This window comes from Peromyscus maniculatus, chromosome 12 (assembly GCF_049852395.1).
Source record: "Peromyscus maniculatus bairdii isolate BWxNUB_F1_BW_parent chromosome 12, HU_Pman_BW_mat_3.1, whole genome shotgun sequence".
Taxonomy (NCBI): domain Eukaryota; kingdom Metazoa; phylum Chordata; class Mammalia; order Rodentia; family Cricetidae; genus Peromyscus; species Peromyscus maniculatus.
The window spans coordinates 6,609,686-6,631,480 of record NC_134863.1 but is presented as its reverse complement, the minus strand read 5'-3'; the positions used below and the strand labels follow the sequence as shown (position 1 = coordinate 6,631,480).

Genomic DNA, 21,795 nt, shown 5'->3' with positions numbered 1-21,795 from the left:
AGCCATTGAATACTTCAATTAGACTGGTTAATGTTTCTCAAAATATCTTTAAATATTTATAACTTCTGTGTTGTTAGAATTATGTTTTATTATGTATTATGTATATTCTATTCTCTATGAAATACTTTGAAATACAGTCCAGAAGAGGCTAGCTCCCCAGAACTGCTCCAGGGTTGAGAATAGAAGACCTCTTTCAGAGCTATAGCTGTCTTCATGAATTGTTCAAAACCTAAATATAGAGATGTTCATATTTGTGAAGAGCTGTTAATTAAGATTGTATGTTTTCAATGATCTTATAATACTAGACATTTTAATATGTAATGTTAATCCATCAAGAATTCTGGGGTTCATTTCATTAAACAGGTATACACTGACCATGGTAAAGTAGCTAGAATATTCTAGAGAACAATGCTGGCTATTTTTAGGCATGGACATTTGATTGATTGTATACTTAGGTCAACATAGGAATCATTTAAAAATCTATACCTCTTTTCAATAGAGATTGGTAAATTTGAAATGTAGGTCTTTAGGACTATCAGTCATATGCCATTGAAGAACAGTGACCTGGGAATTTAAAATTCAGGACTTTGGATAGCAGGATATTTTACAATATCTAACCTTCCCAAGTGTTGACACTGCTTGGGTTATATTCATTAAATGACTCAGCAACAGCATAGACACATGTTCTTCATTGACTATGTGAATTCCCAGGGTGGAATAACACAACAGAGAGAGAGAGAGAGAGAGAGAGAGAGAGAGAGAGAGAGAGAGAGAGAGAGAGAAGAGAAGGGGAGGGGAGGGGAGGGAGGGAGGGAGAGAGAGGAGAGAGGGAGAGAGAGGGAGAGGGAGGGAGGGAGGGAGAGAGAGAGAGAGAGAGAGAGAGAGAGAGAATATGCTTAAGTAGAAGAGCCAAGATGTGAACCCAGACATATTGCCCACTATCCTGAGTCTCTAAACACATGTCAGGATATCTGCAAGTCTGTAGAAGTCCTAGGTACTATCTACTTTATGACATAGCCCAGGACAGGTATTGTTACATCAGTGTCACATTTCATCCTAGTCATTATAAGGAAGTACCAGTACTTCTCATCAGTTCACAGATACTTAGGGTTGGGACACTCACCTTCACCCCTGGCCTAAAGACAATTACAAATGGGGAGATCTTTGATTGGTGTCTAATGGCAATACAAATGTGGCCCTTAGAAGTACAGAGACCTTGTGAGCTATACACCCTGAAAGAGTGACACATAAGTACCCAGAATATCTACCCAGTTTTTAGAGTATGCATCACCCTTGAAGCAACTCTCATGTAGAACTGTGTTAAAGGACTTGAATGATCAACAGGATCCAGACAATCATTCTTCCCCATCACTGCTGGTTTTAAATTGGATGCCACAAAACACATGAATACAAAGGTTCATAGAATAGTAAGAAAAGACTAGAAGGAGAAACAAGACACAATATGCTTATTATTGCTTTCCACTCTTCAGTAAATTATTGTTGTATGTCAAAGGATGAAGGATCAATACAGTTACACCATATGCCTCATACTAAATTCACTTCCCCAGTAAAATGTATATGTTATCAAGGCTAAAATTCTATGTTCTTTGTGGTGAATGCAGAATCAGAATGTATCAATTGATGGAGGTTGAAATATGTTTGTGAGATATGCTGAAGGGATTGTTAGTTCTTCTGGGCTTCAAAATGATCTCAGGAATTGATGGTGATATGTTGTTTAATTGTGAGATTTATTTTAATGGAGAGAGTGAGATGGCTCAGTAAGTATCAGTGCTTGTCACCAGACCTGATGTTTTGATTCTGTCCCCAGAATTCACCTAATGGAAGGAGAGACTTGGCCACCAAAGGTTGTCTTCTGATGTGCTCCCTCCCACACTGAATAAATGTATAAAAGCTTTTTAAAACATGCATTCAGTAGTTACATATTGAAACACAGACTCTCACATTGCTTTAGATTCCTATTCTCTAGAAAGCAGGAAAAAAAACCCTGTTTATTATTATTTTTTTAATCTTTGCCTACATTTGCCATTAGGAAAAACAGTCCAGTAGTCGCTTAACTAAGTCTAATCACATGTACTGATGCCATGCACTTTTATCCATGTCAAGTAAAGATGCTTGGGTGGGTAAATGGTACCATGAACTGACAGTTATTTTTCTGTCCCTCTAGTTACACCTGAACATCAAGTTGCAACACCATCTTCAACTGATGTACAGAAGTCCCCCAGTTCTTTGACAAAGGTAAACAGTTTCTTTATGAAAGAGTGAAAAGCTGCTTTAATGATTCTTCCCTTAGGTTTTGGTGGCTCTCACACTTGAAAAATAAAGTTGGTTAGGTTATCATGGGTGTTAAATAGTATATTTAGGAAGAAGGGGAAACAGAATTTGACCAGATTAGTGATTGCATAGAACACCCACACATGCTTATGTCAGGTATTGATTTTGAGTCAAGGGGACAGGATGTCTTTGGGAGCATGGTGTTCCGCTTTTGACAAAAGTATGTAAATTTCACTTGGAAGTTGATAGGCATATCATCCATGTAGACTTGAATGTTCACGTAAGGGTCTCCCGCTTTTATGACTTCTAGAGCCTCTGGTTTAGGTTAAATTTGATTGTTCCCCAAAGATCAATGTTGTGGAAGCTTCATATGCCCCAGTATAGGGTGTCCAGTTGCTCAGAACTCTAAGTCATGGGATGCACGTACATTATTAGAGTGCCTCATAAAAGGGCATAGTAGTAATATAGTAATCATAATAATCAGTAGAATACAGGAAACTTAGATATTTTTGTACCACTCTAGAAATCACAACAGAGATGGGGCTATTTTTTTCTCAACACAGAAACACCAACTCATCCTAAGCCTATGAGGTCTTAAATAAGGGCGATTACAATTCTGAATACCTTAAATATCCTAAAACTATGGCATGTAGGACTGGGTCTCATACAACCCAGACTTGCCTCACACTGCTGGTCTCCTGCATTTCTACCACCCAAGTGCGGGAGCTACAGGTGTAGACCAGTATGCCTGACTCAAACACATGGGCGTGCACGTTATCCTCGGGGACCACGAAACCCTCGGCCTCGACTGGGGTGCGTGCGTGCGTGCGTGCGTGCGTGCGTGTGTGTGTGTGTGTGTGTGTGTGTGTGTGTGTGTGTGTGTGTGTGTGTGTACGCGCGCGCGCGCGCGCGTGTGTAAGGGGGTCCTACCCAACTCATGGACACACCCTTCCCTAAGATCCTGGCCTCGAGAGGAGGCCGGACGGGGCCTGTTTGGGGCCCTCCTTGAAGAGAGGGGGGACATTTTCCAGTCAGAATTCACGTCCTCTTCCAACACCCCCGCCCCCGGCCAGCCCCGGGGCCACCTGGGGTCAACAAAACGGTATTTCCCCTTCCGGAAGCCCCTGCCAACACCATGTGCAGACCGGAGTCCTCAAGTTAACCTCGCCCCCGCTCAGCTGCCGCCAGGAGAGAGGAGAGGCACCACGCAGCCAGCCACGCTTCCAGCTTGTGAAAAACCGCAGGAAGCCTGGGCGCGGGTGGGCGCGGCCCTCCCGGGGCACCCGAGCTACGGTCTGCGCAAGCGCAGAGGGCGGCCGTGCAGGGAGGCGCCGGAGAGTCACCGGGCCGCAGGGGTGTCTCTGCCCGGGAAAGTCAAAGGCGGAGCCCGGGGCGTTTGCTTGCGAGGCGCGCAGCCGGACGCGGGCAGCGGAGAGAAACCTGTTGTGGCGATGGGGAGACCCCAGCCCTGCCACGTCAGCCCCTGCTGTGTCAGAAAACCCCGGCCTCGCACTCCTCATGCCCTGCCCGGTTCCTGGACGCTAAGGTCTTTTTTCTAAGATGCCGCCGCTGGCATCCTGGACTGTGGGCCCGGGAGAGAGAGGGACTCCCGAGGCATCAGCACAAGGCGTGGCCTTGCGAATCGGACGCCCTGGACCAGGCAGGGAATATGCAGTCTCCGGGAGACCCGTGGGAAGCTGAGGCCGCCTTTGAACTAGCGCCCTTGAAAGCAAACCCCGGCGGCGGGCGCGGGAGAACCAGGCGGCGGCGGCGGCGGCAGTTTTTGGGGAGAGCAAAAGAGCACGTGGTGTTAGCTTTTATGTGGCGGCACGATGTTATTCATTAAGCGGCACTGTTACCGAGCGAGAAAAGGTTCGAGGCACCACGAAACCCACTCTCAGAGTTTATTAGGGAAGGAGGGACAGAAGAGAATGTGCTTGGACCTATGGAAGATCTGTGGGGACAGGGGGAGGAGAAGAAGGGGACAGGAGGCTGTGACTAGCTTTCGTTTTTTTTTGGTTTTTTTTTTTTTTGGTTTTTCGAGACAGGGTTTCTCTGTGTAGCTTTGTACCTTTCCTGGAACTCACTTGGTAGTCCAGGCTGGCCTTGAACTCACAGAGATCCGCCTGCCTCTGCCTCCCGAGTGCTGGGATTAAAGGTGTGCACCACCACCACCACCACCACCACCACCACCACCCGGCCCCTGTGACTAGCTTTTTATGGATTCCCCTGCCCGAGGGCATATGTAGCTATGCCACGTATGCGCATAGATTGCCTGATGCAGTGCATGGATTACATAGGCCATAAAGCCTTGGAATGACTAATCATTTTGGCAGTACATGCTCGGTCATGTAGGGGGGGGGAGTGGCCACTGACCAGGAATTCCAACCCATGGGCCACAGAGGGACTCTACAAAGGAAGCTGGTGGTATGACAACCTGAGCTCTGAGCTTCAAGCCTCCTGTCTGGAAAAACTGGGAGTTCTTGGCTCTGTGACTTTTGGCAAACTTATCCTTTCTGTGTCTACATTGCCTTCCTCAATAAAGTAGCAATAACAATATTTACTTAATTGCCTTAAAATATTAAAAGATATTAATCTGTCCTGGCACATAATAAGTGCTCAATAAAGGTTAATTCTTGTTTCAAACAAACAAACAAATCATACTAACCAGATATAGAGTTGCTCTGTCATGTCGTGATATACCTTAGCTGACCATCAGTGGAGGCTAAACACATAGGGATACCTGATGTGGCCTCTAGTCAGCAAAAGTGAAAAACAGACTAGTGTTTGTCACAAAAGAGACGTCCTGAGATATTCTGTCAGTATCATATGACATACTAATCCAGAATCTTCCACCCAAGGGCTTGGCAATCCTTGGTGTAATAATGCCCAGCAAACACGTGAGCCAAAGTGTTGTACAAACAGAACTCACCATAATCTGAGTCTCAAAGTGTTTTCTTTACTGTGTTTTGCAGATGGAACCTGGGAAAGACAGATGGGGTGGTATGTATTCCAGTCACTGAAGACATGTTTTAGATGTGAATTGTGTGAATACTGGTTGTCTTTTGTCTAGTGTACCACAGTAAGCAAAAACACATTCATCAATTGACAGTTGGGAGTTTGATTTAGAAAAAAAAGTGATACCTCAAGTAAGAAATCATAGTCATGTGTCTACAGTTGCTACGTCTAGCTGTGACCTCCTTAGTTTGGGATTTTGTGCACCAGGCTGTTTAAACTTATTTTATCTAGACAGATGTCCATGTCATTGAACCCAATTTTCAGGAAAACTGTTGTGAAAAAGATATTAAGGACCTGAGCCCCCATGCCAGCTGGCCATAAGACAACTGTGGAGGGTCTAGCACAGGCTCCATTCTTGTTCTGGGAGACTTTTTTTAAAAACTGTATTTTGTTTACTCCATCTATGTTGATTGAGTAAACAAAATACATTTTTTTAGGAGTGGGGGATGAGAACATAGGGAAATGGGAGGGTCAAGCTGGAACAGGGACAGAGTGGGAGGGCAGGGAGGAAGATACCATGATAGATGAGGACATCATGGAAACAGGAAGAGGCAGGGTGCTGGGGAGACTCTCAGGAGTCCACAAGGTTAACCCCCACCTTGTTCTGCTGGCAGTGGTCCAGAGGGTGCCTGGACCGGTCTACTCTAGTGACCAGCCTAGCAAATAACCTAGCTGTCATCATAGAGCCTCTGTCCAGTGGCTGATGGAGGCAGATACAGAGACCCACGGCCAGGCACCAGGCTGAGCTCCGGGAATCCAATTGATGAGAGAGAGGAGAGATACTGTAGGTGAGCGACATTGTGATCATGATGAGAGGACGTGCAGAGATAATGGACCACAGTAGTGGGAACACATGAACTGTGGATTGGTGGCTGTGGAGCTCCCATGGGACTGGACTAGTCCCTCTGGACATGGAAGACAGTTGTTTGGCTCAAACTGTTTGGGGGGCACCCAGGCAGTGGGATCGGGATCTGTCCCTGGTGCATGGGCAGGCTTCTGGGAATCCAGTGCCTGTGGTGTGACACCTTGCACAGCCTTGGTGCAGTGGGAAGGGGCTTGGACCTACCTAGGCTCAGTGTGCTGGGCTCTGCTGACTCCCCATGGGAGACCTTGATTTGGGGGATGCGGGGTGGCTTGGGAAAGAGGGTTGGGGATGGGAGGAGGGAGGAGGGGGGTCTGTGGATAGCATGAGGAGTGAGTAGAAAATTTCTTAATAAAGAAAAATAAAATTAAAAAAAAATGTAACTGGAAATGAGCCAGCTGGTTTATATTAAAATTGTAAATTCCTTGAGAAAAAAATAGTATTCATGATTTACCTATAACAATGTGTTTAAAGCTCACCACAGCCATATGTAGTGGGTTGATATGTGTTTTCCTAAGCAGATGAACACACCAATGCCCAGAATAAGTTATGAGGATCTTCACACATGCAGTGCAACGACTACATTTAATACCCTGCCTGCACACATTTAGCAAGTGTGGAAGAAAACAGCCCATGTTGTGGTGTAGATCACAGATTCTTTGCTTACCACTACGTTGAGATAGGATGGATGTGTGCTAGACTTCGTGGGCTCCTTCCAGTAAAACCTGAAAAACTTTAAGGTGTTTAACAATATCAGTATGGACACAAAAAGCAACACAATTTAGGCACAGTGTCCACTAAGAACTCTAGTCTCCACCTGGATGTTGATCTGTGATGTCGGACTTTTTGGACAACATAGTGTTTTGTTTTTGTTTTTTGTTTTTTGTTTTTGAGACAGGATCTCACTGTATCCATGGCTCTCCTGGAACTAGCTACATATATACCCTTCTGACTTGGATATCACACAGTTCTGCCTGCCTGTGACTTCAGAGAACTGTTATACAAGGAGTTCACTACCACACTCAGTGAGACTATATATTTAAAAATGGGGTGCACTCTATTATGCTCCAGGAGTTTTCTTCTCAGTGGTGATTGGTCCTCATGTTTTCAGTGTGACCACTCATATATGTGTGTATACACACACACACACACACACACACACACACACACACACACACACACACACACATATATATTCAGCAGTGAACAGTATATGGCTCAGTAACATCATTTCAAAAGTATTTTATGCACAGTGTGTTTACATTTTCAGTACTTTGTTATATGGCAGTTTGTATTAAGAAAAGCTAGTATGCTAATATGGACTGGAGCTTGTGGCCCAGTTGCCTCAGTGCATGATTAGCATAACCACGCGCAGTTTGCTAATTAAACCCAGAGTTTGACTCCTAATTCTGCTCAAAATGTGCCCAGGATGTCTCAATCTTATTAGTCCTTGTCCTTGAGAAGTGGAAGAAAGAGAGACATAAGTTCATTCTTTGCTGTAGAAATTTCAGGCTAGACTAGAACACAGATCTGTTCTGGAAAAATTAAACGGCAATATAGAGAAGATAGGACTTGGGTGAGAAAGGCATGAACAGGTATAGTGCATTCTCGATGCTCCTGTAGTCATTACCCCTATCTTAGCCAGAATTAATAAAGGCTGTACACATGGTCAATGAGGATGTCACCTAGAAAATGACGTGTACAGGCACTGTTTATTATATTACCAATGCACCTGGCTACTGTTCTTGTCAATTCGTAATGAGGACATATCCAGGCCTGGCTAGTGGAAGGGAAGTTCCTACTCATCCCAACCATCATGTGACAACTTGGCTCTGAGTGACTTTGAATCTGAGCATCTCTAGAAAATATGGAAGCTTTGCTTACCTCTCAATGTGGTCCACTATCTAGAGAATCACTAACTGATAGGCACTAGGCAGGTTGAAAATATTGGAGGAAGATCATATATTTCTGCTAAGCTAGGGCCCTTCTATAGTTTCTCATGTAAACAGTGAAGGTAAACAGTGAAAATAAATACATTCTTTACCATTGGTTGCATGAGTAACCAACACAACCTCATGCTACCTGGATTCACTCAAATGTAGCTGACTGTTCTGACAATAACAAATACCACAGAGTAATTCGGTAGTATATGTACATTTATTTGAGGTCAAGCTGTGTGTGTGTGTGTGTGTGTGTGTGTGTGTGTGTGTGTGTGTGTGTGTGTACATGCATGTATGCATGCATGTGTGTGTATGTGGATGGATATATATATATGTATGTATGTATGTTTATTCATATGTTTTGCACTGAGAAGTTTCACAGTATATAGCACCCTAATAAACACTACTCAGAAAGGAGGGAGTTTATAAAGTTTACCATATTTATGGAACTCCAAGAGAGACATGGACACTGTTTATCAGGTAAAAGCAAACTTAACACAGTCATGTTGCTCTTCTTTTAACAACACCACATTGACATGAATTTAGACTTGCCTACACCACCAATGCAGTGCATGCTGGAGTGTGCAGTGCACTCAGTGATCCTCCTGAAACACCACCGTGACTCTGATGATGGTGCCTGGAGAATGGGCATGCCATGGAGTGTACTAAAACAGACTGGTTTCCTCTATTTTCTGCCATGGAACTGACATAACTGTCTCTGCTGTTAATGCATTCCCAGAATACAATCTATTGGAAAAGAACCATCAACAGCAGCACATGGTTGCTCCTGAGAAGACTGAAATACCGCAAGTCCAGGCAGACACTTCTGGCCATGTACCATCTACTGAAAGCGAAGGTACTGTTGAAATGCATTAATCTCACTGGATGACATATGGTAGTTGTGGATCATCATTGTATGATAGGAGGGAAAGGTGATGATATTACCATAGTTTCCTGTGTAGATAATGTTGACTTGCATAGTTCCTCAGCTGAAATTCAACCACACTATTTAAGAATGTAATGTAAATTCACCTTTTGCAAACATTGAGTAACAAGAAACAGAAGAAAGGTGAACTCAATCTTGTCTCTGTCACTGTCCCTTCACCTGGTGTAGGCAGGAACAGGTGAGGCAACCTCTCTGTTACTTTCTCCCACATACCGGTGATGTAGATGAACTGAATGTAAACAAGCTCAAGATTGGCATGGTCATTGTCAAAATTGTCAAGAGTGAACACAAAATTTGAAACAGATAACAGCATTTCTAGTCTGACCAAAGGGGAGTGGGTCTCTGGAGTAGTGTGTCACACCCTATGCTTATGGGAAAGAACAGAGGCAAGGTCATGGAAGGAGGTTTCTGTGTTCTTCCTTTTCAAAGGCATCATGGTAGCCTTGTCAGGGGTAATATTCTTGGGTTCATCTCTGTCATTTGAAGGCAGTCTTTCAACACTTAGCGCTTATCCCCATTTACCACTACCAAGTGTCCAAGCCTGTCATTGTACTTAGTAGCTCTCCATGGAATTTGTGCATAAGGTTCTTTCCCAGTTTGTGTGATAAAATACTATGACCCAAACATGCCAAAGAAGGAGTGCTTGTTTTCCCATGATACCATGAGTATGGTGTGCATATTTGCTGAGCAACCATAGATACAGGAGCCTGAGGCAGAGGTCCAGTGCAACAGAAATAGAGAAAAGGAGTGTTTCTTTATGCTCAGCTCACCTTCTCCTTCTACAGTCATGGATCTCAGTCCAGGAGTAATGTACTAACAGCTGAACCATTTGCTACCTCAGTTAACCTTGTCAAGATAATGCCATAGAGGCATCACCAGAGCCCTGACCTATCAGTTGACTCCTGAGATTTGCCATCATAATGCCCACAAACAGTTTGGGGTTCCAGTCTATGATAAAGCCAGTCTCTCTGGTGAGAGACAACTTGCCCCTGTGCATTCAAATGTGTGTATAAATTTCTTACCAAGTGGTCCTGGTGATACTGAATGAGCAGATCCTGTCCCTGGGTCCCCTGGGACATTTGTAGTAGTGCTTTCTTGGTCTTCTGTTGATCATTTAGTCCATCTTCAAAGGACAACCAAAGATTAGACAGCTAAATAGCTAGCAGGCTTCTGTTGTACGGCCTCATTGCAACACTGGCAATGTCCTGACAAGTAAAGACCTCATATATGTCTTTAGCTTTTACCAGTCTATGTTCCTTGACTTTAAGTGCCATGCTAGGTGATTTCAGTCAAGGGAGATTTCAGGCTGATATCTATCATGGAACCTTTGACTTAATGGATGAGAAAGGGTCTGCCCTTTGGTTGATCTTTGGTGCTTTTAGAGACATCCTTGCTTCAGCCTCCAATATGCAGAGACTGTGTTTGTGAGTTTTCCTAAAATATTGCCCATGTTCCTCATAATAGAGGTTATACACCCGAGGGGGTCAGCTCTCCAGACACCTGCAGGAGGTGCCTGTCCCCTGTGCTGTCACTACTCGAGTCTCTCACTCTTGGCATGTCTGACCTGTCTCTTCTTTCCTGGGGACATGAGTTTATGCTCTAAGGAGTCTCTCTTCTCTACGTGGCTTTACTTTTTCTACTTCAGTAGGCTCACAGCCCAGGCCCATCAGAACTATGTCTGCGTCCCTTGGATTCTCTCAGTCTGCAGTTTTTTTTTTAACTTCCTATTGTGCACTATATCTGTAGGTTCAATGCATACTGTCCTCTTCTGACCTGTGTGTGACAGAGAGACAAGATTCTCCTCTAGCCCCCCCGACTTTCATCTCCGTTCTTGTTACCTCTTGCCACCCTCTCCCTCGCTCCAGCCACTTCCCTTTCATTATTGCCATGTTTCTTGGTCTGGAAAACCTTGGAGGCCTATGTGGTCCATTTTTCCAGTTACTTTATTGGTTATTTTGTGTACTGGAACACGTTGTCCAGGCAATGTGGACTAATTCCCACACATGTTCTCATCTTGTCCTGGGTGTTCCAGGTCTTTCTGTAATCATTTATTGTCTCACAAAGCTCATGAGATTGAAAAGATCAGTGGAGAGAACAGAAAAGAACCTTTTTCAGAAAAATATGTCTGGAAAGTCAGTTGACTCTCTAGAAAGGGTGTGGATCAGACCTTTATTACATGTATATAGATAAAAGTCTCCTGATGGCCAGCTGAGGTTGATGAGAGTAGCAGCTATCCTGTGTTCAAATCATCTCAGAGACTGATTGAACTCTGTGATTTTTATCATAAGGTTAGTTTTCTGTGGTTCTTGAGTGTGTAGCAGTAAAAGCACATGTGGTAAAGACTGAGATCAATAATTTGAGCCTGGAACCTTCATGGTTGACTGAGAGAACCAGGTGCAGAAGGGTCACTTCTGCTGGATGCACTGCCAGCTGTTGAGCATCCCAAATATAATAAATGTAAAAAGAAATTTTTTGAAAGATTTATTTAATCCTTACATGATACAACTATTCTTTCACACTGCTTAAGATTCAGATTTCCTAGAAAGGAAAATATATCTGTTCCTCATTTCTCTCCAGACCTGTACGGGGCCTTAATTTGTCTTCCGGGAAGACAGTCCAGCGACAACCCAACCATATTTTCCATTAGATTTAGTTGCCATGGAAGAATCCTCTTGTACACTGTAAAGATTTGTCACTTGAATTGATTTAATAAAAGGCTAATTGGCCAGTAGCCAGGCAGGGTGACCAAACTGAGAATGCAGGGAAGAGGAAGGGCAGAGTCAGGAGTCCCCAGCGAGACCCAGAGGAAGCAAGATGAGAATACTGTAGGGATAAAAGGTACCACACCACGTGGCTAACTATAGATAAGATATGGGTTAATATAAGTGAAAGATAAAGTTATTAATAAGCCTAAGCTACCGGCCAAGCATTTGTAAATACTATAAAGCCTCGGACGCAATTATTTCAAAAACAACTGCTGAATGTTTAGGTGTTGCTGAGGGGACAGAAAAGTCTGATGATATTTAGACCCATGTACTAAATCCATGCAGTTTTATCCACATCAAGCAAAGATGCCCTGTAATAATACTAAGTCCTGTGAGCTGAGAGTCGCTTCCTTTCCCCTAGTGTCCCCTGAACCTACCACCAGTGCGGCCTCACCCCGCTACAAGAAACACCGACCAGTGAAGACTGTGAGGGTAAGAGGGCCTTTCCTTTCTCTGAGGTAGAAAGGTTACTTCGGTGGTCCCCTTGTGCTTCAGTGGGTATCACATTTCATTCATTAAACTGATCTGAGTCATCACGGATATTAGAGAGCTTATTTAGGAAGAGGAGGGAATGGAACTGTACCAACTTGGTCCTGATCAAGACAGCATACATCACAATGTGGCACAACTTTGTGTCCTGCTGTATGAGTGATCCCACCAAGGTGGGGGCCTCTAGTTTACACCAGTCCTCATGGTTGAAAGATCCTCTGAACATCCTCAAGCTGGACACACTAAGCTTCCAACCATATACTCAAGTTATTTGTAAACCATAGTCTAGAAACAAAATATACCTTAGTGAAACATAAAAGTTTTTATAGATGGTATGTGATGTAAGTTTTGCAACCCTCTATAGGCCAGATAGGTTTACCTGATCTGCCATTGAATAAGAAAAAGTATGCCCAGTACTAGTTTGTATCACAAAGGACAGAGTCCCAGATCTCTGTGACATCATTGAATAATGTACCCATTAATATAGTCTCTTTGTTACTACTCTTCTCTGTCCTGATTTCAGTCACACGATGTTAGTGGGCAAAACAGCTTTGTAGACATTGCTCAGCATGATCATGACATTAAATATTTTCTTTCCTATTGATTGCAGGCGAAGACCAAAAAACATAGATGTGGTATGTATTGTGGGATCATTTTCCTAAGACACACCTGAGGTAGGAATTGTGAAAACACTGGTTGTATTTTGTGTGATACACCACTGTGATGTAACATATTAATGATTTGAGAATTGTTGTGTTAAATTTTTTTTCTTAGTTTCTTTTAAAGGCAAGGGCCACAGCAAGTAAGTAATCATGGATATTTCTATGGTTCTTGTGTTCAATAGTAATCCTTTGTTATTTGAGGGTATTGTACTTCGATTCTTGTTTAAATCTGTTTTCCCCCCAAAAGTAGGATGCCTTTTTCACAACCCAATTTCCAGTTACAGATGTGTACATTGAAAATCAGAATACAAGGTAACTACAAAAATGTATTCAAACCTCATCTCAGATATGCAGGGTCAGTTACATGCTTGTGTTCCTTCATAAATGAGTTAACTAGAACTCAAGAGGTAGTGATGAGGCTCCTTAGCTGTGCATCTTAAGAGCCACTTCTTACCTCATCAAGGGCACAGTAATCCCCGTGGAGAGCTCTGTACTCTTACATCTGTCTGCAGTAAGGCAGATCGATCGGGATCCCAAACACTGCAGTGACGGCTGTGGTGGTTGGAAGTCCTAGGAAATGTCACTCAGCATGCAACAGACAGTCACTGCTTTGAATGGTAGAGGAGCACAGTGCTCCTTTTAAGATGACAGAGTCTCACAATTAAATAAAATATACAGAGGAGTAGGATGGATATTTCTAAAATGGGTTTCTCTGGGATCTGGAGAATAGCATGAACAGAGTAGACAACAGAAGCATAGGCCCAAAGAGGAACACAGTTTAAGTACATGTGCACTGAGAACTGCAGTCACCACCTGGAGGTTGATGTGTTCTACCTCATTCTCTGAGAATATATTGCTTTTGGGGGCGGGTTTCAGGGACTCACAGTTTGTCCTTATCTATACTGGAACTACCTACTTATGTACCATACTGGCCTAGAAATCACAGAGCTTCACCTCCTCTGCCTACAGAGAACTGTTATGAAAGCAGTGCACTCCATATCCAGTGGGAATACATCTTTAAAGGTTGGGTACACTCTGCTCCATGTGTTTTTCCTCTCAGGGTTGGTCAGTGCCTGTGATTTGAAGGTGAGCACTCATTAGGTACATGTATTCAGCAAGGAAACACACACACTGTCACACTGCCATGAATTTAGGACTTGCCTACACCACCAATGCGGTGCATGCTGGAGTGTGCAGTGCACTCAGTGATGCTCCTGAAACACCACTGTGACTCTGATGATGGTGCCTGGAGAATGGGCATGCCATGGAGTGTACTAAAACAGACTGGTTTCCTCTATTTTCTGCCATGAAACTGACATAACTGTCTCTACTGTTAATGCATGCCAGTTTCCAGAATTAAAAGAAGACTCTTTGGGAAAGGGAAGATTTCCCCCAAGGATGCTGAAGTACCGGAAGTCCAGGCAGACACTTCCGGCCATGTACCATCTACTGAAAGAGAAGGTACTGTTGAAATGCACTAATCTCATTGGGTGACATATGGTAGTTGTGGATCATCATTGTATGATAGGAGGGAAAGGTGATGATATTACCATAGTTTCCTGTGTAGATAATGTTGACTTGCATAGTTCCTCAGCTGAAATTCAACCACACGATTTAAGAATGTAATGTAAATTCACCTTTTGCAAACATTGAGTAACAAGAAACAGAGGAAAGGTGAACTCAATCTTGTCTCTGTCACTGTCCCTTCACCTGGTGTAGGCAGGAACAGGTGAGGCAACCTCTCTGTTACTTTCTCCCACATACCGGTGATGTAGATGAACTGAATGTAAACAAGCTCAAGATTGGCATGGTCATTGTCAAAATTGTCAAGAGTGAGCACAAAATTTGAAACAGATAACAGCATTTCTAGTCTGACCAAAGGGGAGTGGGTCTCTGGAGTAGTGTGTCACACCCTATGCTTATGGGAAAGAACAGAGGCAAGGTCATGGAAGGAGGTTTCTGTGTTCTTCCTTTTCAAAGGCATCATGGTAGCCTTGTCAGGGGTAATATTCTTGGGTTCATCTCTGTCATTTGAAGGCAGTCTTTCAACACTTAGCGCTTATCCCCATTTACCACTACCAAGTGTCCAAGCCTGTCATTGTACTTAGTAGCTCTCCATGGAATTTGTGCATAAGGTTCTTTCCCAGTTTGTGTGATAAAATACTATGACCCAAACATGCCAAAGAAGGAGTGCTTGTTTTCCCATGATACCATGAGTATGGTGTGCATATTTGCTGAGCAACCATAGATACAGGAGCCTGAGGCAGAGGTCCAGTGCAACAGAAATAGAGAAAAGGAGTGTTTCTTTATGCTCAGCTCACCTTCTCCTTCTACAGTCATGGATCTCAGTCCAGGAGTAATGTACTAACAGCTGAACCATTTGCTACCTCAGTTAACCTTGTCAAGATAATGCCATAGAGGCATCACCAGAGCCCTGACCTATCAGTTGACTCCTGAGATTTGCCATCATAATGCCCACAAACAGTTTGGGGTTCCAGTCTATGATAAAGCCAGTCTCTCTGGTGAGAGACAACTTGCCCCTGTGCATTCAAATGTGTGTATAAATTTCTTACCAAGTGGTCCTGGTGATACTGAATGAGCAGATCCTGTCCCTGGGTCCCCTGGGACATTTGTAGTAGTGCTTTCTTGGTCTTCTGTTGATCATTTAGTCCATCTTCAAAGGACAACCAAAGATTAGACAGCTAAATAGCTAGCAGGCTTCTGTTGTACGGCCTCATTGCAACACTGGCAATGTCCTGACAAGTAAAGACCTCATATATGTCTTTAGCTTTTACCAGTCTATGTTCCTTGACTTTAAGTGCCATGCTAGGTGATTTCAGTCAAGGGAGATTTCAGGCTGATATCTATCATGGAACCTTTGACTTAATGGATGAGAAAGGGTCTGCCCTTTGGTTGATCTTTGGTGCTTTTAGAGACATCCTTGCTTCAGCCTCCAATATGCAGAGACTGTGTTTGTGAGTTTTCCTAAAATATTGCCCATGTTCCTCATAATACAGGTTATACACCCGAGGGGGTCAGCTCTCTAGACACCTGCAGGAGGTGCCTGTCCCCTGTGCTGTCACTACTCGAGTCTCTCACTCTTGGCATGTCTGACCTGTCTCTTCTTTCCTGGGGACATGAGTTTATGCTCTAAGGAGTCTCTCTTCTCTACGTGGCTTTACTTTTTCTACTTCAGTAGGCTCACAGCCCAGGCCCATCAGAACTATGTCTGCGTCCCTTGGATTCTCTCAGTCTGCAGTTTTTTTTTTAACTTCCTATTGTGCACTATATCTGTAGGTTCAATGCATACTGTCCTCTTCTGACCTGTGTGTGACAGAGAGACAAGATTCTCCTCTAGCCCCCCCGACTTTCATCTCCGTTCTTGTTACCTCTTGCCACCCTCTCCCTCGCTCCAGCCACTTCCCTTTCATTATTGCCATGTTTCTTGGTCTGGAAAACCTTGGAGGCCTATGTGGTCCATTTTTCCAGTTACTTTATTGGTTATTTTGTGTACTGGAACACGTTGTCCAGGCAATGTGGACTAATTCCCACACATGTTCTCATCTTGTCCTGGGTGTTCCAGGTCTTTCTGTAATCATTTATTGTCTCACAAAGCTCATGAGATTGAAAAGATCAGTGGAGAGAACAGAAAAGAACCTTTTTCAGAAAAATATGTCTGGAAAGTCAGTTGACTCTCTAGAAAGGGTGTGGATCAGACCTTTATTACATGTATATAGATAAAAGTCTCCTGATGGCCAGCTGAGGTTGATGAGAGTAGCAGCTATCCTGTGTTCAAATCATCTCAGAGACTGATTGAACTCTGTGATTTTTATCATAAGGTTAGTTTTCTGTGGTTCTTGAGTGTGTAGCAGTAAAAGCACATGTGGTAAAGACTGAGATCAATAATTTGAGCCTGGAACCTTCATGGTTGACTGAGAGAACCAGGTGCAGAAGGGTCACTTCTGCTGGATGCACTGCCAGCTGTTGAGCATCCCAAATATAATAAATGTAAAAAGAAATTTTTTGAAAGATTTATTTAATCCTTACATGATACAACTATTCTTTCACACTGCTTAAGATTCAGATTTCCTAGAAAGGAAAATATATCTGTTCCTCATTTCTCTCCAGACCTGTACGGGGCCTTAATTTGTCTTCCGGGAAGACAGTCCAGCGACAACCCAACCATATTTTCCATTAGATTTAGTTGCCATGGAAGAATCCTCTTGTACACTGTAAAGATTTGTCACTTGAATTGATTTAATAAAAGGCTAATTGGCCAGTAGCCAGGCAGGGCGACCAAACTGAGAATGCAGGGAAGAGGAAGGGCAGAGTCAGGAGTCCCCAGCGAGACCCAGAGGAAGCAAGATGAGAATACTGTAGGGATAAAAGGTACCACACCACGTGGCTAACTATAGATAAGATATGGGTTAATATAAGTGAAAGATAAAGTTATTAATAAGCCTAAGCTACCGGCCAAGCATTTGTAAATACTATAAAGCCTCGGACGCAATTATTTCAAAAACAACTGCTGAATGTTTAGGTGTTGCTGAGGAGACAGAAAAGTCTGATGATATTTAGACCCATGTACTAAATCCATGCAGTTTTATCCACATCAAGCAAAGATGCCCTGTAATAATACTAAGTCCTGTGAGCTGAGAGTCGCTTCCTTTCCCCTAGTGTCCCCTGAACCTACCACCAGTGCGGCCTCACCCCACTACGAGCAACACCGACCAGTGAAGACTGTGAGGGTAAGAGGGCCTTTCCTTTCTCTGAGGTAGAAAGGTTACTTCGGTGGTCCCCTTGTGCTTCAGTGGGTATCACATTTCATTCATTAAACTGATCTGAGTCATCACGGATATTAGAGAGCTTATTTAGGAAGAGGAGGGAATGGAACTGTACCAACTTGGTCCTGATCAAGACAGCATACATCACAATGTGGCACAACTTTGTGTCCTGCTGTATGAGTGATCCCACCAAGGTGGGGGCCTCTAGTTTACACCAGTCCTCATGGTTGAAAGATCCTCTGAACATCCTCAAGCTGGACACACTAAGCTTCCAACCATATACTCAAGTTATTTGTAAACCATAGTCTAGAAACAAAATATACCTTAGTGAAACATAAAAGTTTTTATAGATGGTATGTGATGTAAGTTTTGCAACCCTCTATAGGCCAGATAGGTTTACCTGATCTGCCATTGAATAAGAAAAAGTATGCCCAGTACTAGTTTGTATCACAAAGGACAGAGTCCCAGATCTCTGTGACATCATTGAATAATGTACCCATTAATATAGTCTCTTTGTTACTACTCTTCTCTGTCCTGATTTCAGTCACACGATGTTAGTGGGCAAAACAGCTTTGTAGACATTGCTCAGCATGATCATGACATTAAATATTTTCTTTCCTATTGATTGCAGGCGAAGACCAAAAAACATAGATGTGGTATGTATTGTGGGATCATTTTCCTAAGACACACCTGAGGTAGGAATTGTGAAAACACTGGTTGTATTTTGTGTGATACACCACTGTGATGTAACATATTAATGATTTGAGAATTGTTGTGTTAAATTTTTTTTCTTAGTTTCTTTTAAAGGCAAGGGCCACAGCAAGTAAGTAATCATGGATATTTCTATGGTTCTTGTGTTCAATAGTAATCCTTTGTTATTTGAGGGTATTGTACTTCGATTCTTGTTTAAATCTGTTTTCCCCCCAAAAGTAGGATGCCTTTTTCACAACCCAATTTCCAGTTACAGATGTGTACATTGAAAATCAGAATACAAGGTAACTACAAAAATGTATTCAAACCTCATCTCAGATATGCAGGGTCAGTTACATGCTTGTGTTCCTTCATAAATGAGTTAACTAGAACTCAAGAGGTAGTGATGAGGCTCCTTAGCTGTGCATCTTAAGAGCCACTTCTTACCTCATCAAGGGCACAGTAATCCCCGTGGAGAGCTCTGTACTCTTACATCTGTCTGCAGTAAGGCAGATCGATCGGGATCCCAAACACTGCAGTGACGGCTGTGGTGGTTGGAAGTCCTAGGAAATGTCACTCAGCATGCAACAGACAGTCACTGCTTTGAATGGTAGAGGAGCACAGTGCTCCTTTTAAGATGACAGAGTCTCACAATTAAATAAAATATACAGAGGAGTAGGATGGATATTTCTAAAATGGGTTTCTCTGGGATCTGGAGAATAGCATGAACAGAGTAGACAACAGAAGCATAGGCCCAAAGAGGAACACAGTTTAAGTACATGTGCACTGAGAACTGCAGTCACCACCTGGAGGTTGATGTGTTCTACCTCATTCTCTGAGAATATATTGCTTTTGGGGGCGGGTTTCAGGGACTCACAGTTTGTCCTTATCTATACTGGAACTACCTACTTATGTACCATACTGGCCTAGAAATCACAGAGCTTCACCTCCTCTGCCTACAGAGAACTGTTATGAAAGCAGTGCACTCCATATCCAGTGGGAATACATCTTTAAAGGTTGGGTACACTCTGCTCCATGTGTTTTTCCTCTCAGGGTTGGTCAGTGCCTGTGATTTGAAGGTGAGCACTCATTAGGTACATGTATTCAGCAAGGAAACACACACACTGTCACACTGCCATGAATTTAGGACTTGCCTACACCACCAATGCGGTGCATGCTGGAGTGTGCAGTGCACTCAGTGATGCTCCTGAAACACCACTGTGACTCTGATGATGGTGCCTGGAGAATGGGCATGCCATGGAGTGTACTAAAACAGACTGGTTTCCTCTATTTTCTGCCATGAAACTGACATAACTGTCTCTACTGTTAATGCATGCCAGTTTCCAGAATTAAAAGAAGACTCTTTGGGAAAGGGAAGATTTCCCCCAAGGATGCTGAAGTACCGGAAGTCCAGGCAGACACTTCCGGCCATGTACCATCTACTGAAAGAGAAGGTACTGTTGAAATGCACTAATCTCATTGGGTGACATATGGTAGTTGTGGATCATCATTGTATGATAGGAGGGAAAGGTGATGATATTACCATAGTTTCCTGTGTAGATAATGTTGACTTGCATAGTTCCTCAGCTGAAATTCAACCACACGATTTAAGAATGTAATGTAAATTCACCTTTTGCAAACATTGAGTAACAAGAAACAGAGGAAAGGTGAACTCAATCTTGTCTCTGTCACTGTCCCTTCACCTGGTGTAGGCAGGAACAGGTGAGGCAACCTCTCTGTTACTTTCTCCCACATACCGGTGATGTAGATGAACTGAATGTAAACAAGCTCAAGATTGGCATGGTCATTGTCAAAATTGTCAAGAGTGAGCACAAAATTTGAAACAGATAACAGCATTTCTAGTCTGACCAAAGGGGAGTGGGTCTCTGGAGTAGTGTGTCACACCCTATGCTTATGGGAAAGAACAGAGGCAAGGTCATGGAAGGAGGTTTCTGTGTTCTTCCTTTTCAAAGGCATCATGGTAGCCTTGTCAGGGGTAATATTCTTGGGTTCATCTCTGTCATTTGAAGGCAGTCTTTCAACACTTAGCGCTTATCCCCATTTACCACTACCAAGTGTCCAAGCCTGTCATTGTACTTAGTAGCTCTCCATGGAATTTGTGCATAAGGTTCTTTCCCAGTTTGTGTGATAAAATACTATGACCCAAACATGCCAAAGAAGGAGTGCTTGTTTTCCCATGATACCATGAGTATGGTGTGCATATTTGCTGAGCAACCATAGATACAGGAGCCTGAGGCAGAGGTCCAGTGCAACAGAAATAGAGAAAAGGAGTGTTTCTTTATGCTCAGCTCACCTTCTCCTTCTACAGTCATGGATCTCAGTCCAGGAGTAATGTACTAACAGCTGAACCATTTGCTACCTCAGTTAACCTTGTCAAGATAATGCCATAGAGGCATCACCAGAGCCCTGACCTATCAGTTGACTCCTGAGATTTGCCATCACCATGCCCATAAACAGTGGTGATCAGTTTGGGGTTTCAATCTATGATAAAGCCAGTCTCTGGTGAGGGACAACCTACTCCTGGGCATTCAAATATACATTTGAAGTACTTACAAAATGGTCCTGGTGGTAAAGAATGAGCAGATCCTTTTCCCGGCTCCCTGGAGACATTGGTAGTAGTGCCTACTAGGTCCTCTGTGGACCATTTAGTCCCTCCTTGTAGGACATTGCAGACTGCTAAGTAGTTAGCAGGCTTCTCTAGCAACACTAGCCTCATTCTTACCTTAGGGATGTCCTGGTAAATAGAAGCCTCATGTGTGTCATGAGCGGTCTATGTTCCTTAACTTTAACTGGCATTCTGTGTAATTTGAGTCAAGGAGGGTTATAGGGTGATATCCTTCTTTGATCCTTTAAATTAATGGATGACATAGGGAGAAAGGATCTGCCCTCTGGATGATCTTTGGTGCTCTTAGAGGCATCCTTGCCTCAGCCTCCAATATGCAGAGACTGAGTTTGTGAGCTTCCCTAAAATACTGCCCATGTTTCTCAGAATAAATTGTATGGACAGGAGAGGATCAGTTCTCTATGCACCATAATGTGTGTCTGTTTCTTATGCTGTCAGTACTTGAGTCTCCCACTTTGGCGTGGTCTGACCTGTCTCTTCTTTCCTGGGGACATGAGATTATGCTCTAAGGAGTCTCTCTTCTCTAAGTGGCTTCCCTGTCACTTCTTCCGTAGACTCACAGCCCAGGCTAATCAGAACTATGTCTGCTCCTCTAGGATTCTCTCATTCTGCAGATTTTTTTTTTTGCTCTCTATCATAGACTATAACTGTGGATTCAGTGTGTAGTGCCTGCTTCTGAGCTGTGTGTGACAGAGAAACAGGA

The 21,795-nt window shown here is 43.4% G+C and overlaps 2 protein-coding genes across 2 annotated transcripts in view; one reads left to right on the top strand and one right to left on the bottom strand.

The window, feature by feature from the left end:
• The window catches only part of LOC121821659 (immunoglobulin lambda-1 light chain-like), a 755,041-nt gene that overhangs the window by 531,810 nt on the left and 201,436 nt on the right, over positions 1-21,795 (bottom strand). The window lies entirely within an intron of this gene.
• Positions 1-21,795, top strand: part of LOC143268061 (uncharacterized) — a 104,944-nt gene that overhangs the window by 1,133 nt on the left and 82,016 nt on the right. The window contains exons 2-10 of the mRNA XM_076548524.1: positions 2,186-2,256; positions 5,268-5,295; positions 8,852-8,968; positions 12,185-12,255; positions 12,923-12,947; positions 14,322-14,435; positions 17,652-17,722; positions 18,390-18,414; positions 19,789-19,902. Coding sequence (XP_076404639.1) covers positions 2,186-2,256; positions 5,268-5,295; positions 8,852-8,968; positions 12,185-12,255; positions 12,923-12,947; positions 14,322-14,435; positions 17,652-17,722; positions 18,390-18,414; positions 19,789-19,902 — 636 coding nt within the window. The remainder of the gene's footprint in view (positions 1-2,185; positions 2,257-5,267; positions 5,296-8,851; positions 8,969-12,184; positions 12,256-12,922; positions 12,948-14,321; positions 14,436-17,651; positions 17,723-18,389; positions 18,415-19,788; positions 19,903-21,795) is intronic.